The following is a 13,899-nucleotide window of genomic DNA, read 5'->3' on the forward strand; positions in this document are numbered from 1 at the left end:
TGATGATGACAAATGAATAGCCGATGTTCCGGAAGCAGGCCAAATTGGCCATTATGAAATCGTCCCAGGCCCGCAGGTTCATAGATATTTGTTCATAGGAGGCACCCATGCAATAAATAGGCCGTCGAATTAGGGGCACGACTTGATGAGAATACTACGCATCAGCAAACGCTGATGATTTAATCTTGGCAACTCAACCCACACTCGACCACCTTTTCCCGGAGCTATCAAACACCAGCAACAAAAGAAAGAGCACAACGAAAACATGCCCACCTTGACGCTCTACCGCAGCGATGGATCCTGCTCCATGGTACCCCATATTCTCCTCAAATACCTAAACATACCGCACAGGTGCGTCGCGATGCAAAGCAACGGCGGACCGCGGACGCAGCCCCACCTGGAGGCGGCAGACGGCAGCCTCTCGGCCGAGGACTACACCAAGATCAACCACAAGGGCGTGGTGCCCACGCTGGTCGTGCAGGACGACGACGGCGGCACCGAGACCATCATCACCGAGCTGGAGGCCGTGACGACCTACATCTCGTTCCTGGCCAAGGACAAGCACGTCTACGGCAGGACCCCGCTCGAGCGCGCCAAGGTGATGGAATGGGTCTCGTGGCTGGCGGGGACGGTGCAGAACAAGGGGCTGACGGCCGGCCTGGCCCCGTACAAGTTCACCACGGACGAGGTCGGCTGGCCCGGAGTCCAGAAGCTGGGTGAGCAGCGCATGAGGGCCGCCTTTGTCAGGATCGACGAGAAGCTGCGGACCGGCGACACCCAAGGGCTAGGGCTCGGGGTCGATGGCTACTTCACCGTCGCCGACTTTTACCTGTACCTGTTTTACGTCTGGGGTTACTGGTTCAAGTACGACATGGCCGACGAGTACCCGGCGCTTAGGGACTTGGTCAGGACGGTCGAGGGGTTGGATGTCGTCAGGGAAGTTGTCCTACACGATAAGCTCAAGCTCCAATTCGCAGAGTGAGACTACTGGGTGGGAGGCCAGTCTAGTTGGCGCGCCTCGTTTGTGTAGAGCACAAGCCTTGAATGAATAGAGTTTTAGCTGGGCTTTCGTGCTGAGGATGCGATGGTGCAAATTTTGTCGTCTATCTCTGAACCAAATTTCAAAGCTGGGCGCAAGCTCGTCGTTGTATATCGCAGTTCTTGGCGTGTGCGCGGCAACTCTGCTTGGTATCCCACATCGCCTTCCCACAGCCCCTACCTCCACCGTGACCTTGACTGATATTCAAATAGCAAGTCGATATGTGCTTGGCTGCATTTTCAGTCAGCTGGACTCGGGGCTAAAATCAGGATAGACAACATTTGAGCTAACAAAAACAAAACAGGCACGCCAAATGATGATGCTGGACGTGGACCTCGATGGCTGTTTTTATAGCAGAGGCTGTTCTAGGCTGCGCTGGACGCCTTTGTCATTCATTGTTCGGACATCCTTGGAGTGGGGGTCGTTTAATTAATTTTAAGTTATTTGTAAAATCACAGTTGTAAAAGTAACACAAGTAGTAGCAGCACTAAACGAGATACATCCTCAAATATGGAAAAACAACTTCTGGTCTAACTTATGGCATAAATTCCCATTCCCCGGTCTTTATGCACGATAACGAAAAGACTGTTAAACCCGCGGCCCGGTTGTAGAGCGCACGAAGTCCCTAGTCCCTTTTAGATTATATGGACCGTTGCAGCATTTGTTTGTTGCAAATTGACAGAATGTGCCATTTCGCACATATAAACTACTGAATACAGTTAGCTATCTACTTTATAAAGCTACCAATACTACACCTAGAATTTTTGGGATCTTATGCCATATCAAGATGGTACGGCTGTTGCTTAGAAAACAATTCACTTGAGGCACTTGCTACATCTTATCAGTGTTGCCCACAACGACTTGTATTCATGGACCCAATAATATAACGGCGGTGCTACAACATGAGCCCAACATCGTTGACGACCAGTAAACATACGCTTTGTTGAAGAAGGGAGGCTATGCCACGGGCAAAGTTGCCAATCGAAACTTGATTTTCTGTTATGAAGCAATTCAAGAGATGATTAGTTTTAAGCTGTCTATCAAACTAGAACTTGGCTAAATTCAAGAAGGTTTGCGGTCGGCGACTCGGCGGACAACATTTCTTCAAAAGCAAACACACACACACAGCCATGATTCTAGCAATTGGTAGAAAGTCCTGGTTTGCAGTCCGAGCTATGTTTGCTTTGCATAAACGAAAATCGCAACAAAGTTTGATCCTTCGCTAGGCGAGAGCGCCAGAAAGGTATTTCTCAAAGATGCTCACGCTCTATCAAGCCAGCATGCAAACGCCCAAGTTATCCTGCACTGTTTATATATTCCAAGTCTTTTACCAAAGAGCTCACTTTCTTTTTCTCTCCATCATAGGCTTCGCAGCACTTCCGAGTCATTTATTAACATGGTTTACTCACCCGTCCTAAAATCGACTCACATCGCCGTCGATAGTCTACAGAAACTGCAAACAGTATGCCGTCTCATTTATTCACGCTTCATTTTGCCAACCGTAATCACAAGCGAGTTTCTGGTCATATGATAGCATAGTAATAATGACAGAATGTGACTACTACATACAGTCTTGTTCCACCGGCGGTCAAACTTCAGCATACATTGTCAGTGACTAATGAGCGGCTCTCAAGAGTAGAAATGCAGTCTCGGACAACGACGGGGGTTTCGTTGGGACTGCAGCAAGCATATGCCATGCATGGTAGTTAGTCGACTCCTATTAATACGCCGTCAAAGCACCCCTGCAGTATTGAAGACATTGGACGAGAATTCCATTGGGGAACATGAGTATATTGCACTTTGTCCGATACACAGAAACTCAACAGCAACTCTAAACAGGCAAAACACCCAAACATCAGACTGCTCACCTGCCCAGACGCCATCACAACCGAACCCAAAAGAAAATCAAAACAAAAATTGGTGACGGGCTTGCTGGGGCTCGTCCCCGTTTTTCGTCTTTTTGCTTTTCGACGTGATCCACTTCTATCCCTGACCGTCTTTTTTGGCGATGTCACCCTCTCTCTACTCCCCTTGATCTCCAGTTCTCGCATTTAAACTCTCCAAGAGACCACCTCAACCCCTATAGGCTTGGCTTCGGTTTTCCACCCCCTCCCCACCAGCTGTCCCCAGATACAGCCAATCACCAACAGAAAAGAACCACTAACATGGCCGCCTTTGGCTTGAACCCAGCTTCGGCAGTTAAGCTGCTCCTGGTAGGACCACACCAGAAAACCCCCCCCCCCCCCCCCTGACATACATCGTCCCGACGACTCGGGTATTGGACTCAACAGACTGACATGCTCCCAAAACCAACAACCCTCCCTTTCCTATCATGGCGGCAATGTCCAATAGCTGGCGCTGCTGATACCACCTGTCTCTCGCTACCTCGCGGGCAGGTACTATGCCCTGTCGCGCATCTACGCCAACAGGCCGCACAAGCTGCCGTCCGTCGACGCGTCCTTTGCGGCGACCGGCGGGGCGGGCGGTGGCCGCCACGGCATCCTGTTCACCAACCGGATCCGCAACTGCGAGGACGGGATCGTGGTGCCCGAGCTCGGCGTCGCGTTCCTGAGCTGCGACCCCGGCCGCGACGGCTGGAACACCGTCATGGGCTCGTTCGCTCAGGACCAAGACGCCAATCCCGGCGGCCAGATCTGGCTGTACCGCTACTCCAGGGACGTGGTCGCCGCCGACGAGGACGCGACCATGAGGCTGCAGAGGCTCGGCCTCTCGGCCTTCCCGGAACCGAAGCTGTTCCACCCCATCGGCATCGCCTTCGACCACCCGACGGCGACGCTGTTCGTGCTGAACAACGACGTGCGCGGCCCGCGGCTGGAGGTGTTCCGCTACAGGCCGTCGATAATCTCCCCGTCGCTCAAGCACCTCGGGACCATCGAGCACCCGCTGATCTACTCGCCCAACTCGGTCGAGGTGGTCAGCAGCACCGAGCTCTACATCACCAACGACCATCGCTTCCCGGCCCGCTACCACCCGACCCTGTCCACCCTGGAGAACTACCTGCTCTTGGCAAAGGGTAGCGTCGTGCGGGTGAAGCTGTCGTCCAAGTCGTCGACTATAGAGTCCATCCGGACCGTCGCATCGCTCCCTTTCCCGAACGGCATCGCGCGTCTCAACGAGTCCACCATGGCTGTGGCCTCGACCAACACGGCCAGTATCCATTTTTACAGCATGCCGGCGGCGGCGGCGGCGACGACAGCGGGGGAGAAGAAGAAGGAGGAGGACGGAGAGGAAGAGCAGCTGGCGCTGACCGGCGTGGTCAAGTTGCCATTTCTGCCTGACAACCTGTCTGTGGACGACAAGGGCAAGCTGTTGATCGCGGGACATCCCTCACCGCCGGAGCTGAACCAGGTCAGCCGGTCGCGGGCGCTGTGCCAGGACGAGCGGGCACGGAACCCCAAGGCCGAGGAGCCGAAACATTGCCGCAAGGCCATGGCGCCGAGTTGGGCGGCCGAGTGGACAGAGGCTGACGGGCTGAGGAATCTGTACGTCTCCAGAGGCGCGGAGGCGGGTGGCTACGGGACGACTGCGACGGCTGCGAGGGACTCTGCGAGAGGGCTTGGATTTCTGACTGGGTTGTACGACGAGGGGATTTTGGTTTGGAGGGAATGAGCAGGAAGGAGGTTGAATTAAATGGGAAAAAAGAAATAAAAAAAAAAATGTCAATATGAGAGTAGATCAAAAGTCACACGACAAAGGGATTTGAAAGCAGGGCTGGACCTCTGACTGAAAGATGACACGACTCTGTATTTGGATCATATCATTGTTGCTTCGGTCACTAAAGCCGGGCCAAACTGAGCTCCCGTTCTAAACCGCCGGCATGGTCGCAAACTTTGTAGATCCCTCGATGCTAGCGACCCAGTCCACCTTCCTATCGCAAAAAAACTCTACGTCTGGCTTAAACTCGGTTTTGTCGTCGCTGTCGATGATGCCATAAGGGACAGACACAAACCGCGGGTATGCGATACTGCTGATCTTGATCAGGCAACCGCAGTTGCTGCAGAAGGAGCGCCCGATCCCGCTGGCGAGCTCTCCGGTGCCGTCGACATGCGTCTTGGTGACGGAGTCGGGGTCGTTATAGGTGACATTCTATTTGCGGTGGTCAGCTTCTTGGTAGCAATGGAGGAACTGTAGAGGGGGTAATGATGGATTTACCTCGGCCGGGAACCTGACGCCAGTGTAAAAGACCGACCCAGCTGCCTTTTGGCAGTTGGTGCAGTGGCAGAGGTTTGTGCCGACCTTGTCGCCCTTGATAGTGACCGAGACCTTGCGGCAGAGGCAGGTTCCAGTGAGTTCTTTGGTCATGGTGATTACTGAGATGCGTTTGTTGTTTGCCTGCTTGCGGATGTTCTGCGGTCCACAGGTCGTCAAGTAAAAATATTACTGACTGGGAAGCTGGTCGCTTTTAAGGCAAGTGAACCTCTGGACAAGACAATCGACCCGGACACGCGGAGCTTACCAAACTAGTAATTGGCCGGTCCGGAACCTCAATGTGACGTTCCGTTCCGTTAGCTTACAATACCCAAATATGGAGAGGGACACAAAGATATTTGACCTAGAGTTGTACATATGTGACAGCATCCGACAGATAAGCGCCTCAAGATCCTGGAGGCTGTGGTGCAGCTAAGCAGGTACACTGTACCCATTTGCGGGGTTGTGATCTTAAATCACTGCAGCTTCCCTACACTGATTGCATTGTTGGCGTACAAGCGAGCGCCACTCGTGAAAACAGGTTGCCGTCAGCCTTCCCCAAAACTGTTTTTCACGACTTTTCATTGGGCCCCGTTTTACAGTGCTGACATGCGGCGGAGCTGCCATCACACCAGGACCACTTCAAAAAGGAGAAGAAGATAAAAGAAGGAAAACGAAAGCAAAACAAAGAAAGAAAAAAAATTCCGGTTCAGTCATAGTCGACCGTGGCCATGGCTTGGCCATTTGTAGTGGAACCCCCTGTTGCACGGGCTGGAATCGAACGGCGAAACGGCTGACAGAGTCAACGCAGGATATCATGGAGTTTATTCGGCATGAGCTGGAGACGCGAACGATTCTGACGCGCAACTCGCCCGTCGGCACGAGCGTATACCTGGTTCCTTTCAACAGGATATCCAAAGTCCCCGATGTCACCGTGAGGTTGTCGATAAAGATGCCCTTTTTCTGACGGGAGCGAGGACGACAGTAACATGCCACTGGATCCAACTTCTAGGGCTGTTGTGTTCTGAGAAAGGATTGAGTTGTCTCCTTCTGGAGAGGCCGGAGCCCGACACCACTGCTCACTCATTGCCAGTTCTTTCTCAGCCAAGGCAGTGCCGACGAAAAAGTGCATTGTTCGCCGGGCCAAGCAACGGCGTCCACAACGAGAAAGGCAGATTGCAAAGCCGAGCTGAAGGTTTACGAGAACCTCGGCTACTGGCACAAGATACCAGACGAAATTGATGATTTTGGCAACTTTCCTCGTGCCTCAGTCGACTAGACACTTGGTGAACTCCCCAGGATCGGACGGCTGGTGCCCCCGTGAGCCCATCTCAAGCACAACCCCTGGCTACCATATGATCTCTGTGATGGTACTCCAGATGACTGACGGTTCCCTTTTGCGCGGCTTGGTTATGCTCTCCAACGCCGTTTTTTACCCCACCCAGAATCCCAGGCTAGCCGTCGCATGGTCATAACCTACTCCCAAAACTCTGGCTGGTAACCGGATAGCTACCAGTCCAGATATGCCATCAATCACTGTAAAACTTCGGATTAGGATGATTATGGGATCCAGGTCCTTGTGCGTGTTGAGGATCTCGTGTCCTACCACGACCTTGCGTAAGATATCGCAAGTGGACTCCATCCAGTCTTCCGGTTAAGCCTGTCTCGAAGCCTTCATAATTCCTTATTTGAAGTCTTCCTCGTTGTCAAATTGACCGTAGCCAACCTGATCACTGTGCAAGTAATGATCCTTTACTACATACGAAGAATTATTTGATACTGCAAAAGCTCGTCAATGTATCATCGCTGCTGGGAAATAACAGACCTCTTTTCGGAATCCGAGACCTTTGCCAGACGTTGCTGAGGCTGGCACCCTCGATAAAAATCCATGACGATAACAGCGTCACGTTCTCGTCCCGGTGTGCATTATACGCCTAGGTACGAAAGTGGACTCACCAACAGGGCTGGCTGGCTTCAACTAACACGCCAACATACAACTGAGGCGAAAGCCAGGCCCCGGACTGACGTTGGGGTGGTCTCACGCTGTATGTCACATACGTGGGACATGCACACGCTTGTTTCTTCTGTAATTTCTTTTTTTTCTTCTTTTTTTTGACCACCTTGGACTTAAATACATTCTTTGATTCGGTTTTCCCTCCGGTAGTGCCAGTAAATGCAGTAGTAATCCCACTCTGATAGAAAAGTTCTTAGGTTGGATAGGTATCCAGCCACATCCTAAGGTGCAGGCGCAGCACCTCTCCTAGCTTGTAGCCATCCGTTGAGTGTCCCTTGAGTCTTGGCACTGGCCGGTCCGTGTGACGCTGTAGGCATTTGTGGATATGACCTTGCGGAAGCTTCTTGTTTCTTCTCTTTGAGAACCCTCAAGAATTCCTTGACCGTGGCGCGATCTATGCAATCCTCGGACTCCCACGATGGGTTCTGATCCGACGGCCAATCACCCTTCCACCGCACCTTGAAGTAGCGGGTCTTTATACCGTCGTGTTCCTCCACTCTGACGCCTTCAAGCCTCAGGACATCCCACTCATTCGGCGTGTCCACAGCCATTATGTCGCCAGTAACTGTTTCGTCTTCCTGCGCCTGTGGCAGAGGCTGAGGTGCGGAACTGGGAGCGGCCCCTTTTGATATAGATCTGACGTAGCTCGGCAGTGGGATGGGCGTGGTTGATTCGCGCTTGGTTTGGGCTAAGGTGGTCTGTTGCGCGACTGGCGCATCTTGAGCCGAACCTCCAGAGCGCGAGGAGATGGAACTGTCATGTCCGGAGACCAGGGATGGCTGTTTCATGAGGGCTGGACGTGTGACGATAGTTGATTCGGACGGAGACGGTGCCGGCGCGCTTTCTTTATTCTTTGGAATCTGTTCCGATGAGCGATCCGGGACCCGGGACTTCGTGCCTCTGGTGGGCCTTACACCTGGACTTGGCCTATGCCTATTATGCTCCGCCTGTGGAACAACTGTCTGAGGTGTATCAAGGGGTTTGACCTTGGGCGGGCGGCCTGGTCCACGACCTCTGCGAGATGCAGGCTGTGTTCGTGCAGCAGAACGGCTGGGTATTGAGATTTTAAAATCTCCATCGAACCGCTCAGCCTTGCTGTTCCTTTCTGCCTGTTGTAGGAGCACGCGCTGGAGCATTTCGTCTTCATCTTCGTCATCCTCCTCGGCTTCCTCGTCTTCGTCTTCACCTAGTGAAATAATACTGTTCTGGCTGCGTATGCGATCCTCCATTTCGTTTTGCAGGTCCTGCAGATTATCTGCAGAAAGATTGAACCGATTTCTCTGTGGCGTGGAAAGCGACGGAACACGACGTCCGTCATCCTCACCTGCGGGGGTTTTCTTTTTCGGCGGTCGACCCGGGCGACCTCGTTTCCTGGGCGCGCCGGACTTCTGCGATTTTTGTTGCTGCTGTTGCTGTGAGAGCAAAGCATCGATCTCTTTTTGCGCCTCCTGCTCTTCGGCCGCCTCACGCGCCAGCAGGTCCTGGTATTCGAACTCTTCCACTTGTCGCGGAGATACGTATCTATATGCGTGCATGCATTCCACCCCGACGCGGGCCTCTCGCAGCTCCGGATCTCTCCATCCTATGATGTAAAAAGGTCGCTTTCGTAAGGTTTCCGGTTGTTTTCGGCTGTCGGGATCGATGATCTTCTGGATAATATAAGCAGTATTGTCGCTATGCTCAGGCAGGAGCTGGATTTTGCCGGGGGGAGGGTGTGTGCCCCTGTAGTAGGTGGGGTGCAAGGGAATGTCGATAGTAAATGATGACTGCATCGAGGTCTCGCGTCGCGATCGCTTCGCCGGGCGGGAGAAGTCGTCCATAGCTCCAGGCGTGGTGTTGGGAGCGAGCGCAGGTGACGAATCTTGCGGTTGGCGTCGATAAATTTGTTCTACCAAATGGGAAAAGTTGGGGAACACATGGGTTGAACATGGGTTGCCGGTCTACTTGAGAGACGCGCTCAGCGAAGACTGATAATCGCGCGCGCGAATCGGGCATATATTGTCTTTGCCGGATAAGTGCATTACATTAGATCTGAGATCCGAATGTGAACTGCTTCGAAGTGAAGGTGATTCTGGTGGAGAATCCCGCAGCTTGTCGTGTTATGGTACAAATTGAATGTTGCAGCTGCGGGAGACAAGCGAAGATCCTGTCCAGTCGCGCTAGAACCGACGTGACGTGCCCCATTACTTCCAAAATGGCCGAAAACCACGGCATAACCCCACGTGATGGCATCAGGATGAATTTCCATCTCCAAGTTTAAGTTCAAGCTCTCGCTTTGAAGACAATGTGGACTATTCTATTTATATCTCCTGGCTTTTGAAACTACTTTCAAAATTGGCGAAATTCCTTTGTGCACTTTCTAAAAGCACAGCAGAGCACCACAAACTCACCTTTCCACCCTCCACCTCCACCCTCCACAAACCACACCAGCCAAAACCAGGCCTAACCTACCCTGCACCATGCCTCCCACCACCATCGACGAATTAATTCAGCCATTCCTCTCGGAGCCGTGGTGCATGCAACTGATTCGGGATCCGACTTACACCTTAGAGGCCCCAACGTCTCGAATCGGTGAGCCTATGATCGACCACGAGTTTTTTGCCCGCACAGTCAATGCACCCGACTGCATACCAGGTTTCATCGGTTTGAACAAGAAAACAACAAGACCGGACGGGGTTGTGGAAGAAAGAATTTCCCTCTTCACCGTCGACCATGGAATCGACGGCTATCGCGGAGTTGTGCACGGCGGCATGGTGGCCGCAATGATCGATGAGGCTGTCGCGGGCGCCGTCGAAACCAACGTGAACGAGGGCGGACCGTGGGGGAAGCAGAAGCTCATGACCAAGTTTCTCAATGTTACCTTTATTCGACCTGCGCCTACGCCTGCGTTTTTGCAATGCCGAGTCAAGCTTGAGAATTATGACGGCAGAAAAGCCTTTTTTACGGCAATTCTGCAGGATGGCGAGGGTAAGGATCTGGCAAAGGGCGAAGCTTTGTTCGTCAAAGTGCAAGAGAAATTATAGCGGCTGGTTGGTGCACTTGGATAGGAGTGGGGCTGGTGAAGCTACGATAGCCCTTGTATTGTTTGATATAGTCGGACATACTTGACGGTTCTTCCCATCGCCTGCCTATATGACGGTAAATATATCAAACAAAGCTTTGTAGACGTCTACATACAAATAAATGTCTGATTTTCTTATCCATGTGGCTACCTTGAAAACCCCCGATGGTCCTCCACACGTGACCGAGCCGAGGCTCAGGCACTCTGAACACCGCTGGGGGCAGAAACAAGACCCTTGCACTCTTGCTCATACCCATGTCCATAGAACACTCGAATATCCAGTGGATCCAACCGGTACTGACGGAGTAGCTTATCGATTGGCACAGCCGCTGGTCCAAGCGCTACCTTGGCCAAGGTAGCTACAGCTCTGATGGAAATTTGGAGAGCCTCAAGCTGGAGAGCTTCGAGACACCGAACGACACCAACAACGTCACTGGCGCCTCAACTGCATCTAATTTTTTACCCTCTCCAAACCAAAGCACAACGACCATCATCGCTAAAGCCGCCGCTTAGAGACTCATTAAGACTTGTGTGCAAGCATCAAACTAGCTTTTTATTTTTCCCACCGCAACCAATCCCCCCAAAATGCTCGTCTCAAGGACGACAACCATGCTCCGTGCTGTGCCCGCACGCACGACAACCCTACAGCAGCCCGCCCTCCGCGGAATGGCAACGACGTGCCTACTTGCAGCCAAGCCCACGGCGACACCTATGATGGCGATTCGTAGCCAGCCTAAGGTTTTACAGACCCTCGCATCAGCCCGCTCACCAATCTTGGGTAGCCGATCAGCCTCAACCACCACCTCAAGCTCCCCCTCTTCGCAAGCAGCAGCCACCGGCATGGCCGAGAAACCCCTGGACTGGAACACCTTCTTCCGCCTCCGCACCCTGCGCCGGCGCTGGCAGCTTGCCTTTAGCGGCCTTATGTGCGCAGGCAGCGCCGCCGGCGGTGCCGTCTTCCTAAGCTCGGGCTCTCTCGACTCGCTCGTCTCGCAGCTGCCGCTCGATCCCTTCTTCACGCTCGGCCTAATGACCTTTGGCTTCGCCGCGCTGGGCTGGCTTGTCGGTCCCATTCTGGGGAGTGCTGCCTTCAACGTGCTGCACAGGAGTACCAAGAGACAGATGACGCTGGTATGATTCTGAATCTAGAAAAAAAAAATCTCCTTATTTGCTGATTGATAATTACTGGGCTTTGGGAAACTTGAACTCCATACTAACAAGCAACGATTCGCGTCACTGTAGAAGGAAAACCAGTTCTTTGCGCGCATCAAGAAGAACAGAGCTGAGCCGTATGGCTCGGCCAGCAACCCAGGTAAGCAATTTGGATAATTGGACTTAAAACCCAGCTCGTTTTGATTGATGGGACTCACTAACACCCAACGAAGTGCCCGATTTCTATGGTGAGAAGATCCAGAGCGTCGCCGGCTACAGGCAATGGCTCAAGGACCAGCGGGCTTTCAACAAGAAGCGGGTAACGTTCATCTAGGGGGCTGGGGAATTCTTGTACCAGAAAGTTTTTGTCATGTTTTACTACCAAACGAAAAAAAAAAAACACATCAAAATGGGCTTTGATGGGGAGTATTTGAGTCTGTTTTCGCATATTTTATTTGTTTTCTTGTTTCTCATATGTTTTCATGATCTTCCCCTTGGAGGTTTGTTTGGAAGGGGGACATCGTCAGGTAGGAAATGTCTGTTCTTGCCAGGGCAGAGGCGGAACAAGCTTGTGTACTAACACTGCAAACCCATTATTTGGGGTATCTATTTTCAATTTCTCGCAGCTCATTTCAAGGGGTCTACATAGGTAAATATCAAGCTTGTCATTGGGACCTCGAACCTTACATGAACGGCAGTGTACTGTCGACCTCTCTTTTCCACGCCAGCATGCCACCCTTGACGTCACCAACGAAACGTTTTCCTTGTTTGTCAAGCCCTGAATCTTTGAGCTGCCTGGCCACGGTCTGCGAATCGTTCCCAACCCGGCAGACCACGTACACCGGTGAGTGGCTGTCGGCAACAACGTCTGGCAACCAGTCAAGTTTGGTGTTGTCTTTGGTGTTGTTACAAGCTCCCGGGCCCTGTGTTTTCGAAAACGGTATGTTGATTGCCCCCGGGATATTTGCAATGTCAAAATGCTCTTTCTCCCGCACATCCAGTAGCATGGGCTTCCCATGCTCCCCATCCTGCTGCTGCAATAGAGCATGGAGTTGCTCAGCAGAGACACGTTCTTCCGGCTTCAGGAGCGCCACGGGCTGTCTTGGTCCGCCACAAAACTGGACATAGTTCAATCCCCCCTCCCGCAGCGTCTGAAGAGACAGTATCGACTTCTCCCCACAGGCGAAACAATCTTTGCGCCGACCACGCATCCTTACGCTTCTGAAACCTGCAGGACTGCCGTCAGGGGGTGCGGAAAACAGCAGCAGCGATGGCGGAATGGCGGTTTGCTGCTGTTGTTGTTGTGGCTGCTCCGGCGACGGAGGAAGATGCCGACCAGCTGCCAGTAGCCTGATACCCTCGAGCGCCTGCAGCACGCCCATGACGCCGACGACCGGGCCCAGGATCCCGCCCTCCCCACAGCTGGTCACGGCGTCGGGCGGTGGCGGCTTTGGAAAAACGCAGCGGTAGCAGGGCCCGCCAGACGAGTCAGCCTGCGGCGCAGCGGGGGCGTTGAGCACGATCAGCTGACCGTCGGTGCGGAGCGCAGAAGCCGAGACCAAGGGCTTGTGGAGGAGCACGCAGATATCCGAGATGAGGTAGCGCGAGGTGGGATGGTCCGTGCAGTCGAGGACCAGGTCGTAGCCCGAGACGACGGACTCGGCGTTCTGCGGAGTCAGGTGGGCTCGGTGCGCGTTGTATTTGACCAGCGGGTTGAGCTCTCTGAGGTAGCTGATGGCGCTGTCGACCTTCAACGTGCCTACCCTGGAAGTGCCGTGGGCGACCTGTCGGTGAAGGTTGGATGCTTCGACCGTGTCGCCATCTACGAGGCCGATGGTGCCCACGCCTGCGCCTGCGAGGTATGCTGAGGCGGGACACCCGAGACCACCGGCACCGACGACGAGGACTGAGGCTGCTTTCAGTCTGAGCTGGCCTGCACGTTTTGCGGGTTAGATTTATTGTGACAAAAACAATGATCGAGGACAGGCAAGTAGAACATGATTCCTAAGCACACCTTGGATGCCGACGGATGGCAGTATCAGCTGTCTTCCGTAGCGCTCATACTCTGCCTCGGCCAGGGGCCATTTCCAGGTACTGCTACTGCTCCCCCTGTCCGTCTTCGGGCTGTCGCTACAGGGCGGGGTCTTGGCAGCTTCTGCTGCAGCCAACTGCGCCTTGAGTGACTGAAGAGTTGCTTCGCACTCGGCGATTTGAGTTCGGAGCTCTTCTGCCCTCTTGTCAGCTTCTTCCATCTTGTATGTTTTCCTTCACCAGCGAGAAAGGTTTAAGTCACCCATGCATCACTATTAAAAGCGCATCGTCTTGCTATTCAAGAATTCATCGTCACTGGGCTCCACTCAAGAGTTCTAAGCGGGGCGGCCCCTTCATTGATGGATCTTTGCACCGTAGAGTTTCTAGGCGGCA

General features: G+C 53.1%; 7 protein-coding genes across 7 annotated transcripts; 4 read left to right on the forward strand and 3 right to left on the reverse strand.

Moving 5' to 3' along the window:
* Nucleotides 1-265: 265 nt before the first annotated feature.
* Nucleotides 266-5,524, forward strand: PpBr36_05052 (uncharacterized protein; the record flags this gene model as incomplete). Its single annotated transcript, XM_029892210.1, has 4 exons — nt 266-978; nt 3,436-4,654; nt 5,042-5,158; nt 5,453-5,524. 4 exons carry the CDS (start codon nt 266-268, stop codon nt 5,522-5,524), a joined length of 2,121 nt encoding a protein of 706 aa, XP_029749852.1.
* On the reverse strand, nt 4,865-5,362 carry PpBr36_05053 (uncharacterized protein; the record flags this gene model as incomplete). The annotated part of the gene is made up of 2 exons (XM_029892211.1): nt 4,865-5,146; nt 5,213-5,362. 2 exons carry the CDS (start codon nt 5,360-5,362, stop codon nt 4,865-4,867), a joined length of 432 nt encoding a protein of 143 aa, XP_029749853.1.
* A 541-nt stretch (nt 5,525-6,065) lies between the features above and the next one.
* Nucleotides 6,066-6,527, forward strand: PpBr36_05054 (uncharacterized protein; the record flags this gene model as incomplete). The annotated part of the gene is made up of 2 exons (XM_029892212.1): nt 6,066-6,182; nt 6,342-6,527. The coding sequence occupies 2 exons, from the start codon at nt 6,066-6,068 to the stop codon at nt 6,525-6,527; spliced, it is 303 nt and encodes a 100-aa protein (XP_029749850.1).
* Nucleotides 6,528-7,483: 956 nt separating this feature from the next.
* PpBr36_05055 (uncharacterized protein) lies at nt 7,484-9,082 on the reverse strand (the record flags this gene model as incomplete). The annotated part of the gene is made up of 1 exon (XM_029892213.1): nt 7,484-9,082. The coding sequence occupies one exon, from the start codon at nt 9,080-9,082 to the stop codon at nt 7,484-7,486; it is 1,599 nt and encodes a 532-aa protein (XP_029749851.1).
* A 639-nt stretch (nt 9,083-9,721) lies between these two features.
* Nucleotides 9,722-10,285, forward strand: PpBr36_05056 (uncharacterized protein; the record flags this gene model as incomplete). The annotated part of the gene is made up of 1 exon (XM_029892214.1): nt 9,722-10,285. The coding sequence occupies one exon, from the start codon at nt 9,722-9,724 to the stop codon at nt 10,283-10,285; it is 564 nt and encodes a 187-aa protein (XP_029749848.1).
* Nucleotides 10,286-10,908: 623 nt separating this feature from the next.
* Nucleotides 10,909-11,809, forward strand: PpBr36_05057 (uncharacterized protein; the record flags this gene model as incomplete). The annotated part of the gene is made up of 3 exons (XM_029892215.1): nt 10,909-11,454; nt 11,566-11,635; nt 11,709-11,809. The coding sequence occupies 3 exons, from the start codon at nt 10,909-10,911 to the stop codon at nt 11,807-11,809; spliced, it is 717 nt and encodes a 238-aa protein (XP_029749849.1).
* A 349-nt stretch (nt 11,810-12,158) lies between these two features.
* On the reverse strand, nt 12,159-13,727 carry PpBr36_05058 (uncharacterized protein; the record flags this gene model as incomplete). The annotated part of the gene is made up of 2 exons (XM_029892216.1): nt 12,159-13,408; nt 13,490-13,727. 2 exons carry the CDS (start codon nt 13,725-13,727, stop codon nt 12,159-12,161), a joined length of 1,488 nt encoding a protein of 495 aa, XP_029749846.1.
* Between the last annotated feature and the right edge of the window lie 172 nt (nt 13,728-13,899).

This window comes from Pyricularia pennisetigena, chromosome 6, assembly GCF_004337985.1.
Source record: "Pyricularia pennisetigena strain Br36 chromosome 6, whole genome shotgun sequence".
In the NCBI taxonomy this organism is placed as follows: Eukaryota; Fungi; Ascomycota; class Sordariomycetes; order Magnaporthales; family Pyriculariaceae; genus Pyricularia; species Pyricularia pennisetigena.